Source organism: Podarcis cretensis (assembly GCF_951804945.1).
Source record: "Podarcis cretensis genome assembly, chromosome: 11".
NCBI classification, from domain to species: domain Eukaryota; kingdom Metazoa; phylum Chordata; class Lepidosauria; order Squamata; family Lacertidae; genus Podarcis; species Podarcis cretensis.
Window position 1 is genome coordinate 41416402 of NC_137180.1, and position 16336 is coordinate 41432737.

Genomic DNA, 16336 nt, shown 5'->3' on the forward strand with positions numbered 1-16336 from the left:
ATTCATTCACTTGTTTATTTGAATATGTATAAACCACGCTTACATAGGAAACATAGCAAGGCAGTGTACAACACAAAGCCACTGTAACATTGGTAAAAGTGTTACCAAGTCCAGAACGCGGTTGCTACCAAGCCAATAAAGAGATAGTGGGTGGTAGGGTAAAAAGAGTTAATTAAAAGCTGCAACAGTGAGTCTCAGCAGAATATCTCAAAAAGACTGAGCCTAGAGATCACCCTGTGTTTATGCAGACTCAGGGTTCAGCTGCATATGTGATGTGTAGACTTCAGGATTATGGCACCTCTGAGTTATGGCACCCACCCAGGTATCAGAAATATGTGCTGCATAAACAGACTGTGAGAGAACATGAGCAAAGATCTGGGCTGGGCTGACTGTGGGTCCTGACATCTGACCCCAGGTTATGGGATCCAGCTGGGTCCCAATTCAGGGAATCCAGCTATCAAAAGCACCAGCAACACACATGTCAACAAAAACTAGTTGATTTTTTTAATTAAAAAGTCAATTCCAAAGACAGTTTGGAATTCCAGCTGAACAGTGCCATCTTTGAAATACGTGTGACGGAAAATGAGGATGCCTCCCACTGTTCTTCTGTCCGTGAAAAGCTCCACAGGAGGGAGGACCTGCCACACTAAAAGCTCAGTGCCTCATAAAGGCTGACTGAACTTCAGGGGCATTTGGGAGCACCAAAAACGGCCTGTCGAAGGATCTCAGCAACTGAGGTGGGACACTACTGGCATATTAGCAGTACATGTGAAAAGGATCGAGGGGTCTTGGACCACAGTGTGATGCAGCAGCCAAAAAAGCTAATTCTATTCTTGGCTGCAATGGAAGTCTAGTGTCCAGACCAAGGGAAGTAATAGTACCACTCTATTTTGCCTTGGTCAGACCACAGCTGGAATACCGTGCCCAGTTCTGGGCACCGCAATTTAAGAAGGATGTTGACAAGCTGGAACACGTGCAGAGGAGGGCAACCAAGATGGTCAAGGGTCTGGAAGCCAAGCCTTATGAGGAATGGTTGTAGGAGCTGGGTATTTTTAGCTTGGAAAAGAGGATACTGAAAGGAGATATGATTGTTGTTGTTGTTGTTTAGTCGTTTAGTCGTGTCCAACTCTTCGTGACCCTATGGACTAGAGCACTCCAGGCACTCCTGTCTTCCACTGCCTCCCGCAGTTTGGTCAAACTCATGTTAGCAGCTTCGAGAACACTGTCCAACCATCTCATCCTCTGTTGTCCCCTTCTCCTTGTGCCCTCCATCTTTCCCAACATCAGGGTCTTTTCCAGGGGGAGATATGATAGCCATCTTCAAATATATTAAGGGCTGTCACATGGAAGAGGGAACAAGCTTGTTTTCTCCTTCTCTGGAGGGTAGGACTTAAACCAGTGGCTTCACGTTGCAAGAAAGGAGATTCTGACTAAACATCAGGAAGATTTCTGACAATAAGAGTTGTTTTACAGTGGAACGGACTTCATCGGAATGTGGTCGACTCTCCTTCCTTGAAAGGTTGGGTACCTGTCATGGATGCTTTAGCTGAGATTCCTGCATGACTGGGGTTGGACTAGATGACCCTTGGGGGGGGTACCTTCCAATTCTGCAATTTTAAGATTCCATAAGCAATCAGGCAACTTCGAGGTGCTTTGGGCCCAAGTTGTTTAGGGCTTTGTGAATTACCACGAGACCCTTTCTCACTCCCAATGCCCCTGGAAGAACACTGCCAGTGCCCCACCAGTGCCAGTGCCCCACTAGGTTTTTCCAGCCACTCTGGGCGGCTTCCAGAGGAATATAAAACACAATAAATCATACGGACGTGAAGGGTGTCAGTCTGTGTGGAGAGGGGGATTGGTTGCCCCAGGTCTCATGTAGGTGTAAAGTTACTCCACTGCTGGAGGCATGGCTATGGTTTGAAAGGAAGAACTTTGACCTGGGATTTCTCCCAAGCCTGGAAATGAAACCTCTTTTCAGGAAGGCAGTGCAGATGAGAAGAGCAGAAAGGTTGCAGCTACTGCGGTTTTCTTGAAACTCTAGTAATCTACTTCATCCTAAACATGGTTATGCTAATTCCCGAAAGATATAACTGTTAAAGTCAGAGTTTACCAGTCTTGAATTATCGTGTTTACTATCTCAGCAGATGTTTTGAAATTCAAGGTTGCAGTGATGTGGGAACTGAATCATGTCGTAGTGATTCAGAGCTGCTGCCATTTGTCTTTGCCTGCAACCGCAAATTTATTTGGTGGTTCGCACTCAGCCCTGGGAGTGAACCCTGAGCTACAGGATTTGTCACAAATGCACAACAATTTTGCCGCCTTCTCCAACACCTGTGCAGGAAGCCAAGCTCTGGCACACCATTTTATTCCAGAACATATGCAGTTATTGCTAATTATCCTTGCAAGGGGCCAGGACAGTTGCCACCACTCCTGGCCAGGTACAGGGCGGCAGTCCATGCACGTAGCTTCTCTCTGGGAGGTTGTCAAAAGAGATTAAAACTTTTGCATCGTGTTTTCGTTTTTTGCACTGGCTGTGAGCTAGGCAGAATCTAGAGCAGGGATGGGGAAATGGTTCATCAGGCAACCATGTGCTGCTCATGCAGTTTGAAATTAAAGGCACAGTGATTTGCAATCCCCAGTGATTAGACCCATGCACAGTACTCTATACAAGCCCCAGCAAGACTCATGCTCTACCATAGTGAGTTCATATATTGCTCAGTTGTAGGGCCAGGGCATTTAGCATGGCCAGAACAATCTTGTGAGCCAAATGAGGAAGCCTGCAACCTTAATTAGGCTGGTTCTGCTGATTTCAAGGTTATGAGTACATAGAATATGCTAGGCTCGGCGATCTATCAGTGCAGGGCAGCAAGGTTATGGATTGAACCTCAAAACCATTTACCACTGAAAGAAGAGTTTGGATTTGACATCCCGCTTTATCACTACCCAAAGAAGTCTCAAAGCGGTTAACATTCTCCTTTCCCTTCCTCCCTCACAACAAACATTCTGTGAGGTGAGTGGGGCTGAGAGACTTCAGAGAAGTGTGACTAGCCCAAGGTTACCCAGCAGCTGCATGTGGAGGAGTGGAGACGCGAACCTGGTTCACCAGATTACGAGTCTACTGCTCTTAACCACAACACCACACTGGCTCTGGGAGCCACACTGGGCTATAGGAGCGAAAACTTAGGCTTTGTATAGAATTTATTTTATGTTGTCTCTGCTAATATGACTTTGAAACTTCATTATGTTTGTCTTGAGTGAGGTTACAGGGAACCAGGCAGAGGGCCTTCTCGGTAGTGGCGCCTGCCCTGTGGAATGCCCTCCCATCAGATGTCAAGGGAATAAACAGCTATCCGACTTTTAGAAGATATCTGAAGGCAGCCCTATTTAGGGAAGTTTTTAATGTTTGAAGTTTTATTCTGTTTTTAATGTTCTGTTGAAAGCCGCCCAGAGTGGCTGGGGAAACCCAGCCAGATAGGCAGAGTAGAAATAAATTATTATTATTATTATCACTGTCACTGTCACTGTCACTGTCACTGTCACTATCATTTCACATGCAGTTGGCAGAGTTTGGCTTGCATTCTCCATCAATTAGAAGATTTCTGTGTTGAAATAAAAAAAAAAGATGGTTAGTCTGCTGGCTTGCTGACATTTCATATTGGCTGCAATTAATTTCTCCTTTATATAGCTCTCTCTCATACACCCCTTAAAACCTGTTGGATAAGAGTTTGACTGGAAAGCTAAATGGTATGTTTAGAATGGGATGTGGGATTTATGTACATTAGTATCTTGAGAATTCTTCATGGTAATTATTATATATAGTAGCATCTATGTTCAAAGAACAGGTGTGTCTAGATCCTGCCCTGAAGGCGCCTACAATCTAAAAGAGGTGCAGGGAAACCACAGAGAAAGGCGGCAACAGAGGGCAATGAAAGCGGGAGATGAATATGTACTTAACTTCTGTGATGGACAGACCTTGGGTCATCTTCCTGCAGACCCAGAAGAGACTGGGTGGAGTGTCAGCCAATCAGGAGGGAGAGAAAAGTTAAGAGAGAGAACCTGTTAGCAAAACTGACAGATAATAATAATAATAATAAATTTTATTTATATCCCGCCCTCCCCAGCCGAAACCAGGCTCAGGGCGGCTAACAACACTAAAGTAGTGCAACATTATAAAAACATTATAAAAATTAATTAAAATCAAAATTGTTAAGGCTTGGTTGGGGCCTAGACTTGACTTGCATGTTGCCCTGAGAGACTTTGGCTTGGAGTAGAAGTGATACTGCTGGTCTCTTATGGTTATAGGACTGAGAGAAGGCCTTGGACTCAAATTCTCCTTCCTTCTCCTCTCTTCAGGGTCACAAAGTTCCCTCCCGGCCTTTCAACAATAGATTATTGTTTCTTCTGTGCCCTGCCATTCACTATGGTTAAAGCTAATGAGGTTTCTCACTGCAAATAGCCAGAGCTTGAGCTGATTTGCAAACTATGGTTAACAAGGCGATTCTGGTTTCTGGTAAACATAGAATAGTGTGCCAGTAGATGTCTTGCCTGCAAGAATTAGACTCCCCCCCCCCCTTTGGAAAATAAGCTATGAGAAGCGTCCGACATTGAAGTGTGCTCTCCTGCCATGTTCTCCAACGCAGGTCTCCTGCAGAAAGAGAAGCTGGCCATTGAAGCTCTGCGGGTTTGCTGCCTCCTCCTTCCGCCAGCGAACCGCCGAAAGCTGCAGCTGCTGATGACTCTGTTGGCCAGGATTGGCTCAAATAAAGATTTGCCACCCCTCTCAGATACAGTCGGGACGAGAACGCTGGTGAGCGTCTTCTGGGAAGTGAGAGACCGAGCTGGGCTTGCAAAATCTTCCTGGAATTGCTTTGGGGGAAAGACTCTCCTTAGTTACAAAAAAGAAAGCAGCAAAGTATTTAACCGTGGGTGTGGCGTGGAAGTTCTCCCTTTCACTGCCTGTGTAACATGAATCACCAGGTTGCAACCTGCAGCAGACGCTGTGTATTTGATAGAGCTGACAAGAGTTAGCAGCTGTGGGTTCTCCCACCCAGTTCCCATCGCTACCCTTTTGTCTGTTTGTCCTTCTCCCCCCGCATTTCCTGCTGCACAGCATCAGACATACTGTGTGCTGCAAGGAGTGGGAGCTGATAGGGAAGGACAGGACAGGGGGAGGAATCTCTCCTCCAGTTTTGTTGGTGCTCATTCTCAGGTTGCAGCCTGGCTTTCACCTTGCCTTCTCTAGGAAACCTCTCCCCTCCCCCTCCCCAGTGGCAGCTTCTGTCTTGTTCAGCTGTTGACAATTCTGGAGGCAGGTCTTCAATGGCACCAGCACTGAACAAAAGTGCTCAGCCATCTTTGAGGGTGGATGGGACCAGGAAGCCCAGGGGTCAGCAGGTGTTTGATGGGGATCCGCTGGTGGATCTCTGGCTCATGTACAGTAGGCAGACAAAAATGTCTCAAATAGCTTTTTTTAAAAATGACTCCCCTAATGCACATTAGGCGGCTGAAATGAAGAAAACTTGGAGGTAGCCAGGAATGTTGTTGTGTGTCAAAGGTCTGTGAGCTGAGATTGGTCCTGAAAGTTGAAACGAATCCCTGGGCTCAGCAGCTGCTCAGAGGCACCCTGCTGTTTAGTTCAAAGTGTACATCTTTTGCACCTGGGTCCTGTTGGTGGATTTGGGGGGTTCTAGTCAAGCACAAAGTACCTCCTGAAAATCTGAAGTCTGTGCTCCCCTGTTGCAAGCCACTTTGGGAGTGTTTGGTATGGCAAAAATGGGGAGGACCCATGAATAAGAAAGTGTTGTTGTGATAACCAGTCTTCTTTTGTTTCAGATGGTTCAGTCCTTTTCTCGCTGTATTCTTTGCTCCAAGGATGATGTGGACTTGGATGAGCTTCTGGCTACTAAACTGGTGTCATTCTTGATGGACAAATATCAAGAGATCTTAAGCGTACCTTGTGCCCTGAAAGCTAAAATAGAGGAGCATGTAGCACATCTCCAAAGGGTCCAGGTGAGAGCTGTAGAACAGAAATGTCTTCTCCCCAACTCAGTTCTTTATTACCTTCTTAAAACCAAACCAGTTCTTCTCATGCAACAAATAAAGTGACATGTAGCTATAATCCAATAAGCATTTATCAGGGAGTAAGCACCACTGAATTCAATGGGTCTTGTTTGTTTTGTCCATATCTTCCATTGCCAGACTTTGGCCATTAATGCCTGTGAGCCTCTGGACCACCTGTGGGCAGCAGGCAGCTCTTTCAGGCCTTTCTTATAGCCTGCTACAGATTGCCCAACCAGGGTTCCACTATCAAAATAACCCCATACTAGCATTTCCCCATGGCCTGCCAAACAGCTGGGAGCGGGGGGAAAGGATGAAGGAATCATATTTGCAAGGGACAGCAGTGGCACGCGATGGCATAACTAAGATTCCATCCTACGCCTTCCAGTTGCCCAGCTGATATGGTAACGGGAACAACCGGCAGGGCTTGTGCTCCCTCATGCTTCTTGGTTGCTTCGAGTTCAGTCAGTTGGACGTGGGGTGGGAGGTAGGGTACAAGGTTGGACGAGGAGGAAGGGCACATGTGTGACAGTGTGCAGGGGAAAGGCTGTGTGTGAAAGAGAATTGGAACAGGGGTGGAGACCCCACCTTCCAGCGACACATTTAAAATGCCATAGAATGTTAATCAGCCCAAGGCCTGGTTGAATGAAGGCTCCAGGCATCCCTGAGGAGAGCATTCCATGAACTGGGAGCCACCACAGAAAAGGCCCATTCTCATTTTGCTGCCCTCCAGACCTCTTGTGTGAGAGGGACACTTGAAGAAGGGCCTCAGATGATGATGGCAGGGTCCACCCCTCTCCTCATCTTCCCACAACACAAGCGACCCATGCAGGGCTCCCTTTCCCCTGCCCTCGAGTGTGCCCAGAGGAAGGGAACCAGGATAGAACAAAGTTTTGTGAGGATCAGTTGAAAGATTTGGGCCTGTTTAGCTTAGAGAAGAGAAGGCAAAGGGGAGACACAATAGCAGTCTTAAAATATCAGAAGGGCTGCCTCGCAGAAGATGGCGGAGGCATGTTCTCTGTTGCTCCAGACAAGAACCAGTGCATAGAAGTTGGCAGGGAAGCAGGTGCCAGCACCAACACTAATAGCAGAAACTGCTTTAACAGTGGAACAGACTGGCTTCGGAGGTGGTGGTGCACTCTTCTTTGCTGGAGGTATTTAAGCAGAGGTCGAATGGCCATCTGCCAGGGATGCAGTAGCTGCATCTTGTGTTGTGGATCCTGAATTGACCACAAAGTTGCACTGGATGGGGAGCCTCCAGCCTGCAGGCCAGTCTTGGTGTCATAGGCTGGCTGGCTGCAGAGGAGTGGGAGGAGGCACCAGCTTTTGGTGGTGAGATGACAATGAGGGAGCAGACTGGGAGGAGGAGGTTTGGAAGCAGAAGAGGTAACAGGGTTTAGTGAGCAGGGAGAGGCTGTGGCAGAGAGCAGTTTAGATTCCCAGGCTGAAGCGGAGGCTGGGAAGGAGTGGAGTCAGGCTGCTGAAGAATCCAAGAGGTCTCCTCCTCCTGCGACCCCTAAAAAGACAGAGAAATGAAAAGAGCAGAACAGAGATTGGTTGTGCACCAACACAGTTTGCGATTGCTTGGAAAAGACCCCAGAGAGGAGGAGCCTTAAAAAGGGGTGGGATAGTGGGGACCTTCAGTCTTCACAACTGCCTCATTGGGGCAAGACCTACTGGGGAGTCCCTGGAATCACTAGGCCTGAGCTGTTTTGGATTCTTTGAATAAATAGTAAACTTAGTTTTTTTAAAAAAAATTTAAAATATCTTAATAAATAGTTAACCTTGTTTTTTATTGCTGACTTACGCTTGACTCAGGCTCCTGACACTTGGTGGCCCACCAGCCTTCCCCGTTTGGGGCTGCAAGGCCATTTGGTGCCAAACATAGCCACTCACCCCTTCACCTGACATCACACAGGTGAAAGCTGGGCTTGCCCAAGGTCTGATCTGTGCAGCTCCCAAAGCACCGGCAGCCAGCTGGTTGTTAGGAGCCTCGGAAGCACCACACAAAGCCGGAACCCAGTGCTAAGCAGGATCACAGCGGGTGGCGCTGTGGTCTAAACCATTGAGCCTCTTGGGTTTGCCGATCCGAAGGTCAGTGGTTAGAATCCCCGCGACAGGGTGAGCTCCCGTTGCTCTGTCCCAGCTCCTGCCAACCTAGCAGTTCGAAAGCACGCCAGTGCAAGTAGATTAATCACTGTGGCTGGAAGGTAAACAGCGTTTCCGTGTGCTCTGGCTTCCGTCACGGTGTTCTGTTGCGCCAGAAGCGGTTTAGTCATGCTGGCCACATGACCCAGAAAGTTGTCTGTGGACAAACACCAGCTCCCTCGGCCTGAAAGAGAGATGAGCGCCACGACCCCATAGTCGCCTTCAACTGGACTTAACTGTCCAGGGGTCCTTTACCTTTCTACCTTTACTTACTCTCCTTTCACCTCAGCTGAACTTGCTTAGCGCTGGGCCTTGCCTTATTTATCTTGTGCCCATCAAGTGGTGGGAAGATGGAGGAAACAACTGCTTTGCCAGCCCTCTACTGGAAATTACCATGCAAGGAATTTTGACAGGTGGGTGGCAGTTCTTACCTGTCAACTTTGCCCACAGGGCTGATCCGTAGAGACAAAAAGTTCTCCCATTCCTGGCCCTGGACCTTGGAAGCTTCCTTCTAATCCTTTAATCCTTTGGCATCACCTGCAACACAAGATGAAAATAACTCATCCAGTGGCATCTACCCACAAGCCAAGATGCAAATGTCTTTCCCACACAATTTATTTTTTACTATTACTCCTGCATTTGTGTGCTGCTTTTCAACCGTGTCCCCAAAGCGGCTTACAACATCCGTTCTGAAAAGCTAAGATGAAAGGCGCAGTTAATAAAACGCAGCACAAAAGACAAGGCAATTTCTAAAACGAGCGTAGGTCCCTGTGGAGAGAGGCCTGGCAAAATAAAAATATTTCGCTTCTTCTGCATCTCTCTTGCAAGGGGGAATTTGACAAGCAAGCGATAGCACCTAAAGGTCCTGCAGTGGTGGCTGTGTATATCTCCTGATCTCAAATCATAACCATCGAGAGAGGCGTGCACAAAAGATTTTATCCTGGGATACCAAAATTTTAGCTCCTTTTCTCAGCATACCTCCCACCTGTTCTAACACAGATAAAATATCCAGGAGCTGATGCAGATTCAACCTTGCCTGCACCATCGTTTTGTCATCAGATCAGCGCAGATGAGTTTGAGCACCAAAGAACAAATGGCTGCCAAGAACCCTTGGTAGGTTTGTTGGAAGAAATTGTGATGAATCGGGAGATGTCCATCAAGGAGAAGAAGAAGAAGTTGAAGCAGGTAAAATAAATGGTCAAAATTTCTCTTTTAAAGCTTTCCTCTTCACATTGTTCCCCACCCCCAAAAAACGGATTTTGATGTGATATTTACTCTTATCTATCATGGGGAATGGTAAATAGTCGTTTTCCGGTCTTCATTTCTTCCTCTGTCCCTTCTATCTGTCGCCTTTGAATCTGCTTGTGTTGGTTCTGATCCTGTAAACTCACTGGAAGATTTTCATGGCAATGAGAACATCTGCAAATATTTGTGTGACAAGAGCATACATATTGCATATGTAAATATTCCCACCAGTGCTACAGAAAAAAAGCTTGATGTTTGTAAAGGGAAACATTTACAAAGCAGGGGTGGTTTAGGGACCAGGGATCCCCACCCCTGCTCTCTTTACATGAGACCAGGATCCTGGTCCTGGCAGGTTTCCTAGTCATTTTTGAAGCACCTCACCCCCACAACAAACACAGCTCTGTATGTGTGTGGGCCCTGTATGGAATTTAGAATTGTTTTTAAAACTGCTTCTTTATTCCATTTATATCCCACCTTTTTCCTCCAAGGAGTTCAGGGTAGCATACATGCTTTCCACAACAACCCTCCGAGGTAGGATAGACTGTGACTGGCCCAAGGTCACCCAGTGAACTTTATGGCTGAATTGGAACTGGAGCTCTGGTCTTTCAGGCACGGACAGGAATTTTTCTGGCAGGCTAATTTCTCCCTCACACACAGATGAGAAGAATATGTACATTTTGTCTCATATCTCAGCTCTACAAGTGCCAGTTCTTCCGATCTGGGTTTGCCTCCTCCCTTTTGGATGCTTATGCATTGCAGGGCTTGGACTAAGGCGATCAGCTATACAATTCTGTGACTCTGTTCTCCCAGTCTGACACGCCTAAGTACTACACCATGCTGGTTCTAATTAATGTATGTAGTTTTGTATCCATAATTAAAATACATAATAAACAGGGCTATTAAAACTGTTACAGTTGCAGCAACAATAAAAGCAGGAGGTTCAATTCAGGAGATTAGGAAGAGGATAGGTATGTCTTCAAGAGTTGGTGGAATTTCAATACCAAAGTGGTGTGCTCTATTTTAGCAGGGAGAACATTTCACAACACTGGTGCCACCAACCGAAAAAAACCTGCTTCTGTGTCCTCACAAGCCTGATATCCTTCAGGATGTGGCAAAACCAACTGGGTTCCATTTGTTAACCATACTACCCTTTCTAGACATAATAGGCCTCCTGGTTCACATGACAGTATGGGATGTCATTATTGTAAGGTCCCTAAATATAGGCTTGCCTAGCAGAAATGTTATACCAATTTATGGTTTAAATGCAGTTTGTGTGGTGTTAAATAACACACCGTACTTTCATGGCTGAGACGTCATCAGTTACAAACTTGAGGGTAGTGAAAATGTGGAACTTCTCCAGAATGAGGCAGTTTAAAAATGGTTTAATTCCCCTTTTAGGGCTCACAGCCCTCAGAAGGCAGCTTACAGGACTTGAAAATACAGGTGAGAGCTGGAAAGGGTCCACCACCTTTTGTGTGGGACAAGGGTTAAGATGCCCCTCTGATAGTATTTTTCTTTTCTTATGCTTTTTCTCTTTGTTTTCTTTCTTTCTTTTATATTTTAGTGTGTTTTGTTTTCTCTTCTATTTTTATTGAACTTCCTGACAGTAAGAGCTGTTCGACAGTGGAATTTGCTGCCAAGAAGTGTGGTGGAGTCTCCTTCTTTGGAGGTCTTTAAGCAGAGGCTTGACAACCATATGTCAGGAGCGCTCTGATGGTGTTTCCTGCTTGGCAGGGGGTTGGACTCGATGGCCCTTGTGGTCTCTTCCAACTCTATGATTCTATGATTCTATTTAGATTAGTTTGGCTTTTATTGTATTGTACGTTGAAAAGTTTCACATTGAATTTTTTTAAAAAAGAAAATACAGTTACAACAGACACACATACACACACACACACACACACACACACACACTGAAAAATTAACAGCTAAATGTATTTCTGAGTACAAACTATTTAGCCAAATGCAGACTTGAATAAACATGTTTTAAAGGTTGGTTGTTTGTTTTTTAAAAAAGAGACCAGCAATGGTGAGGCCACACATGTTGCCATTGAGAAATCCCTATAAGCTCTTGCTGGAGGCCCAGAGAAGAGGCTTTCAGATGCTTGGGCCAGCTCATACAGCTGTACTGGTCCTTCAGATAACATCCCCCAGATGTTATCATTTTAAAGTCAGCACTTTAAAATGGGGGAAAATGGGTGACCAAGTTAACCAGTACACAAGAGGTGAGATAAGATAAGTATGCCCAACTTTTGCAAAGGTTCCCACTACCACATTGCTCCACAGTTTCAGTTTCCAAATCCTCTGCAAGAGCAGCTTCAGGCACAGTATTACTGTAATCGAAGATGGATTTAACCAGGGGGTGGATCACAGTGGCTAGGAGTGTTTTTCCGAAACTGGGCTGCACTACTGACATAGCCCTTGTCAGTCAAAAGCACTCTTGGCAAGCAACACCACCTGCAGCTCCCTAGTACCTATTGTGGGAGTGGTCACGGACTGTAGTGTCACCCCATCAGAATCAGATTCAAATCTCCATGCAGATTAGCAGATTTCCCCAGCTGCAGTACTTTCCTCTTATCTGGATACAGATCCAGCTTTTCGAGTCCTCTTCCATCTCAGTACTGCCCCCAGATGGCTCAAGGTCTCACCTGCCTCCCTAGAATTAAATGATGGAAGTTTAACTGCATGCCATCTGTATACAGTGGTACCTCGGGTTACATACGCTTCAGGTTACACGCGCTTCAGGTTACAGCCTCTACTAACCCAGAAATAGTGCTTCAGGTTAAGAACTTTGCTTCAGGATGAGAACAGAAATTGTGTGGTGGCGGTGCAGCGGCAGCAGGAGGCCCCATTAGCTAAAGTGGTGCTTCAGGTTAAGAACAGTTTCAGGTTAAGTACGGACCTCCGGAACGAATTAAGTACTTAACCCGAGGTACCACTGTATTGATGAAGCCTCAGCCCAAACCTCTAAATAACTTCTCCCAGCAGCTTTCTGTAGATGTTGAAAGGCACGAGGGGACAAGATGGGACCCCAGATGTTAGTGAGCAAAGAGTGGAACAAAAGTCTCCCAGCACAGCACTGTTATGCAGTAAGTCCCTCTGCCGTAATGTTTGGCAAGAGATGAACACATTCCCCACCACCCCTTGTAGTCAGAGACTGGACATGTTCTGCTTGAATAAGCAAGTCACTTTCAAATGGCCCGCATAAATTCATTAGCTAATCTTTGCATGCTTCCTTTCTAGTTTCAGAAATCCTATCCTGAGGTGTACAAGGAGCGATTTCCTACTCCTGAAAGTGAAGCGGTTCTGTTTCCAGAAAAAAGCAAACAGAGACCGATGCTGTTGGGGTGGGCATTTAAAAAGCCTTTCCAGCCTTTTCAAAGAACAAGAAGCTTACGGATGTAAGACTCTGAATGAACTGCATCTCATTAATGACCAGATTTGTGAATCTGGTACAGCTGGAATTTCGTTGACTACTGAAATCACATTGAACGAGGGAAAAGAATTCTGGGCAGCAAACTGCTGTGCTGAGCCATTATCAGTATTTTTCTTTTGTAAATCTACTCAGTTGGAGCCAGACTTAGCTATGCTTAAAGTTGACCCATGGAAAACAAGGGGACAAATTAGTCATGATTTCAATAGGCCTATGGTAATGACTAAAGTCTGGATCCAAGCCTTTGTGTTTCTTTTTTTAAACAATGAGCTGGTTTGATTATCATATCTCAACAACATAAGATCGGAACAAGCTTTTTGTCTGTGCATGCTGTCCCTTTGGCTCCTCCCTTCAAACGAGCTATAACCAAACAAGGAAGCCTAATTAACCATAGTTTTCTATTTTATCTGAACTGGGGAGCTGTGGAACTTTGGAAGAGGCTGGGATCTTAAACCAGGGTTTGAAGTTCGCTCAATATCTTGGCTATTTTCAATGATGGTTAATTAAAGACTCCCTGCTTTAATGACACAAAGGGGGAAGAGTGAAGGGGTTGTGTTCATGGGATAAATGCTCATTTACTGTATATATCAGTTACTACTTGGAGTGAACTGGTTGACATGACACTAAGCCATACCATGCCTTAGCATGAGCTCATGTGCCTGAGGGTTCCTGGAGAGAAAACTGACCACTGTCCTTCTCTGGTGCTGCTGCTGCTGCTGCTCTGAGCATGCCATGATTTAGCGTGTCATCTGAACCCAGGTTCATGGCTTGTCTCCTCTAGGCAAACCATGAGCTGGAAACTTAAGAAGAAGCATTGAGTGGTTTGCCTGGAGTGCAGTGGCAGCAATCTCTCTGGAAACCTTCATGCTTACTTTGGAAAGCCTTAAAAGAAGCCTAAACTACTGTGTATATAGGCAATGTTGAATTTCTGAAGGGTGTAAAGTACTGTAATTACTTGAATGAACCTGAAACACTGGATAATTGTACTAGCTGTAGATCAGATAGTTAATTAAACTTTGTACTACTGATTTCAACAACAAGCTTGTGTCCTTGGTCACAGGCATGATGAAGAACAGCCATTTCAGAAAGGGACCTTGTGGTGCAGGATCATGCCTTCAGGTGCTCTGCATGTGATCTCGATTGTAGAGCTAGGCCAACCATGGAGAAATATTTTGGTCTTAGTTGGGGGGGGGGGCAGCGAGCGTTGTGGTGCCCCCTGCCTCTTGCTTGCACAGCTACTGGTGTTTTTTTGCCACAGTCTGGAAAGTCGCTTTCTACAGTTTTTGTCTCACGAACTCCTGCGTTCTTTCTCGCCCATGTAGGGCTTGTGTGGGTGCTGTCCTTGGGGAGAAGATGGCCACACACTTGAAACAAACCTATTGCTACAGAGACACCCCTTCCAGTTTGTACCTTTTGGTGCAGAAAACCCAACAGGAGCATATCATGATTGATGAATGGGTTCCAGCTCTTCTAAGCTGGCATTCCTAACATAAAGACATGCAGGTTTAATCCTGCTTCCACTCCTCCAAGGTGCTCAGGCCCACAAAATTGTGTCTCCCCCCCCCAACCCTTTATCATTGCAACAGCCCTGTGAGGTAGGTTAGGCTGAGAGAGAGAGAGAGAGAGAGAACACACGCAAGCAATAGGTCCAAGGTCACCTAGTGAGTTTCATGGTTGAGCACTAACTTGAATGTGGATCCTTCAGCTCTGTCTCTGTGTGTTCATACTGTAAATGTAACACTTTTGAATGTACCCCAAGATGCTGCACTTCTGAAACATTTCAAGGAATAAATCTTCCATGGTTTAAAGGGTTTTTTCTTCAGGCCCATTTTTATCTCACACTTCATGGGAGGGAGAATTTCCTGCTGAACTTTGTTGGCTTGCTTAGACAAAACTTGCAGCTGGTCCCCTTCGAGCTGAGCCATGCCTGCACTCCTAAGCACATATTCTAGAAATTAACTCTGTTGATTTACTTCCAGGTAAACTTAGCGCTGAGTTGCAATGGAGGCAGAGGAACCAACGTCATTTACAATATAGCAATTTTGTGAATAAGCTTTTTTTTTTTTGAGAAACCCCTTGCTCGCTGGATAAGGGACTCAAAGCAATTTCTTCAGCCTCTTTTCAGTGTGTCATTGTGTTCAGTAGCTCGAGGCGTGATACCAAAACATTACCCCCTACTCGGCACAAATCCCAACTTGATTTACTGACAAGAGGCACTACAAGAGGGCATGTGCTATTCCATTGAATATTTCTACCTGCTAGAAAACTGACCCACGGCAAAGATCTATTTTCGCTTATTATTGGATGGTTTGTCTCCTCTCTCCCATTCTGTGGTAGGTCACTCATTTTTTCCTGAGAATGAGTCTTCCCTTTAAAGGTCTGTTGCAGGAAGTGAGGAACCTGTGGTCCTCTAGATGTTGCTGGACTCTCAAAATCCGTCAGCTCCAGTCAACACAGCCAATGGTCTGGGATGATAGAAGTTGGGAGTGCAACAGCGTCTGGAGGACCACAGGTTCCCTATCTACCATCTAGTCCAGTGTCCCAAACTTGGGTCTCCAGCTGTTTTTGGACTATAGTTCCCATCATCCCCGACCACTGATCTTGCTAGCGAGGCATGATGGGAGTTGTAGTTCAAAAAATAGCCGGAGACCCAAGTTTGGGAAACACTGATCTAGTCTATCCAACAGTGGCTTAAAACTAGCAGAAAGCCTTCTGCAAGGCAAAAGGGGTAGGGAGAAAGAGAAAAGGGGAGAGAGAGAGAGAGAGAGAGAGAGAGAGAGAGAGAGAGAGAAATTTATTGTGGCACCTATAATTTCTTGTTGCAGAAGCTTATTGTCAAAAGACTGTGTCTGACAGCAAACAGGGCACAACCGGCCCTCTGGAATTTGTTTTGCTATGGGTATGAACTTCTATATGAGAGAAACTAGTTTTCTGCTGGCCACTAGGCTTGTCAGGCCCTGCTCAAACCAGTACAAGGATGTTGGGACTGGCTGAAGCTCTAGAAGCACCCAATATGGTAGGAGGTAATATTGTAAGTCTCTTTGCGTCTGATGTTCTGTTCTGTTCCCCCACCGCCTCCGTCTTTATAATCATTTTGTTTCCAGGTGTGCTAAATGCTGTCCTGGCATTTTTGGCGAACCTAGTGCTAAACGTCATCATGATCTATTGCAAAGATCCATCGTTGGGTTACTTATAATGCTGATGTGTCAAGAAAATTATGTAAGCAGGAGCCGTCACATGGCACTTCCAGTTCATTGATTCAGGGAATAGTTGCTGGCCAGAGGCTCTCTTTACGTGATTAACCTCCTGGGCAATGTCAGTTTTTTTGCCCCAGAATACGTTGGCTGTGAACCTGCATGATGGAACGAGGGAGGATGCTTTTGAAGCTCAATCTCAAATATAGGTATGTATATTTTTGGTTTATTTTGAGGAGTTCTGTTCAGTGCATGAAAA

At 45.7% G+C, this 16336-nt stretch overlaps 1 protein-coding gene across 2 annotated transcripts in view; it reads left to right on the forward strand.

The window, feature by feature from the left end:
• Positions 1-14691, forward strand: part of DEPDC1B (DEP domain containing 1B) — a 39061-nt gene extending 24370 nt beyond the window's left edge. For both annotated transcript variants that reach the window (XM_079995611.1, XM_079995610.1), the window contains exons 8-11: positions 4641-4807; positions 5833-6009; positions 9205-9390; positions 12694-14691. In XM_079995611.1, coding sequence (XP_079851737.1) covers positions 4641-4807; positions 5833-6009; positions 9205-9390; positions 12694-12855 — 692 coding nt within the window. In that variant the 3' untranslated portion in view covers positions 12856-14691. The remainder of the gene's footprint in view (positions 1-4640; positions 4808-5832; positions 6010-9204; positions 9391-12693) is intronic.
• Positions 14692-16336: the final 1645 nt, after the last annotated feature.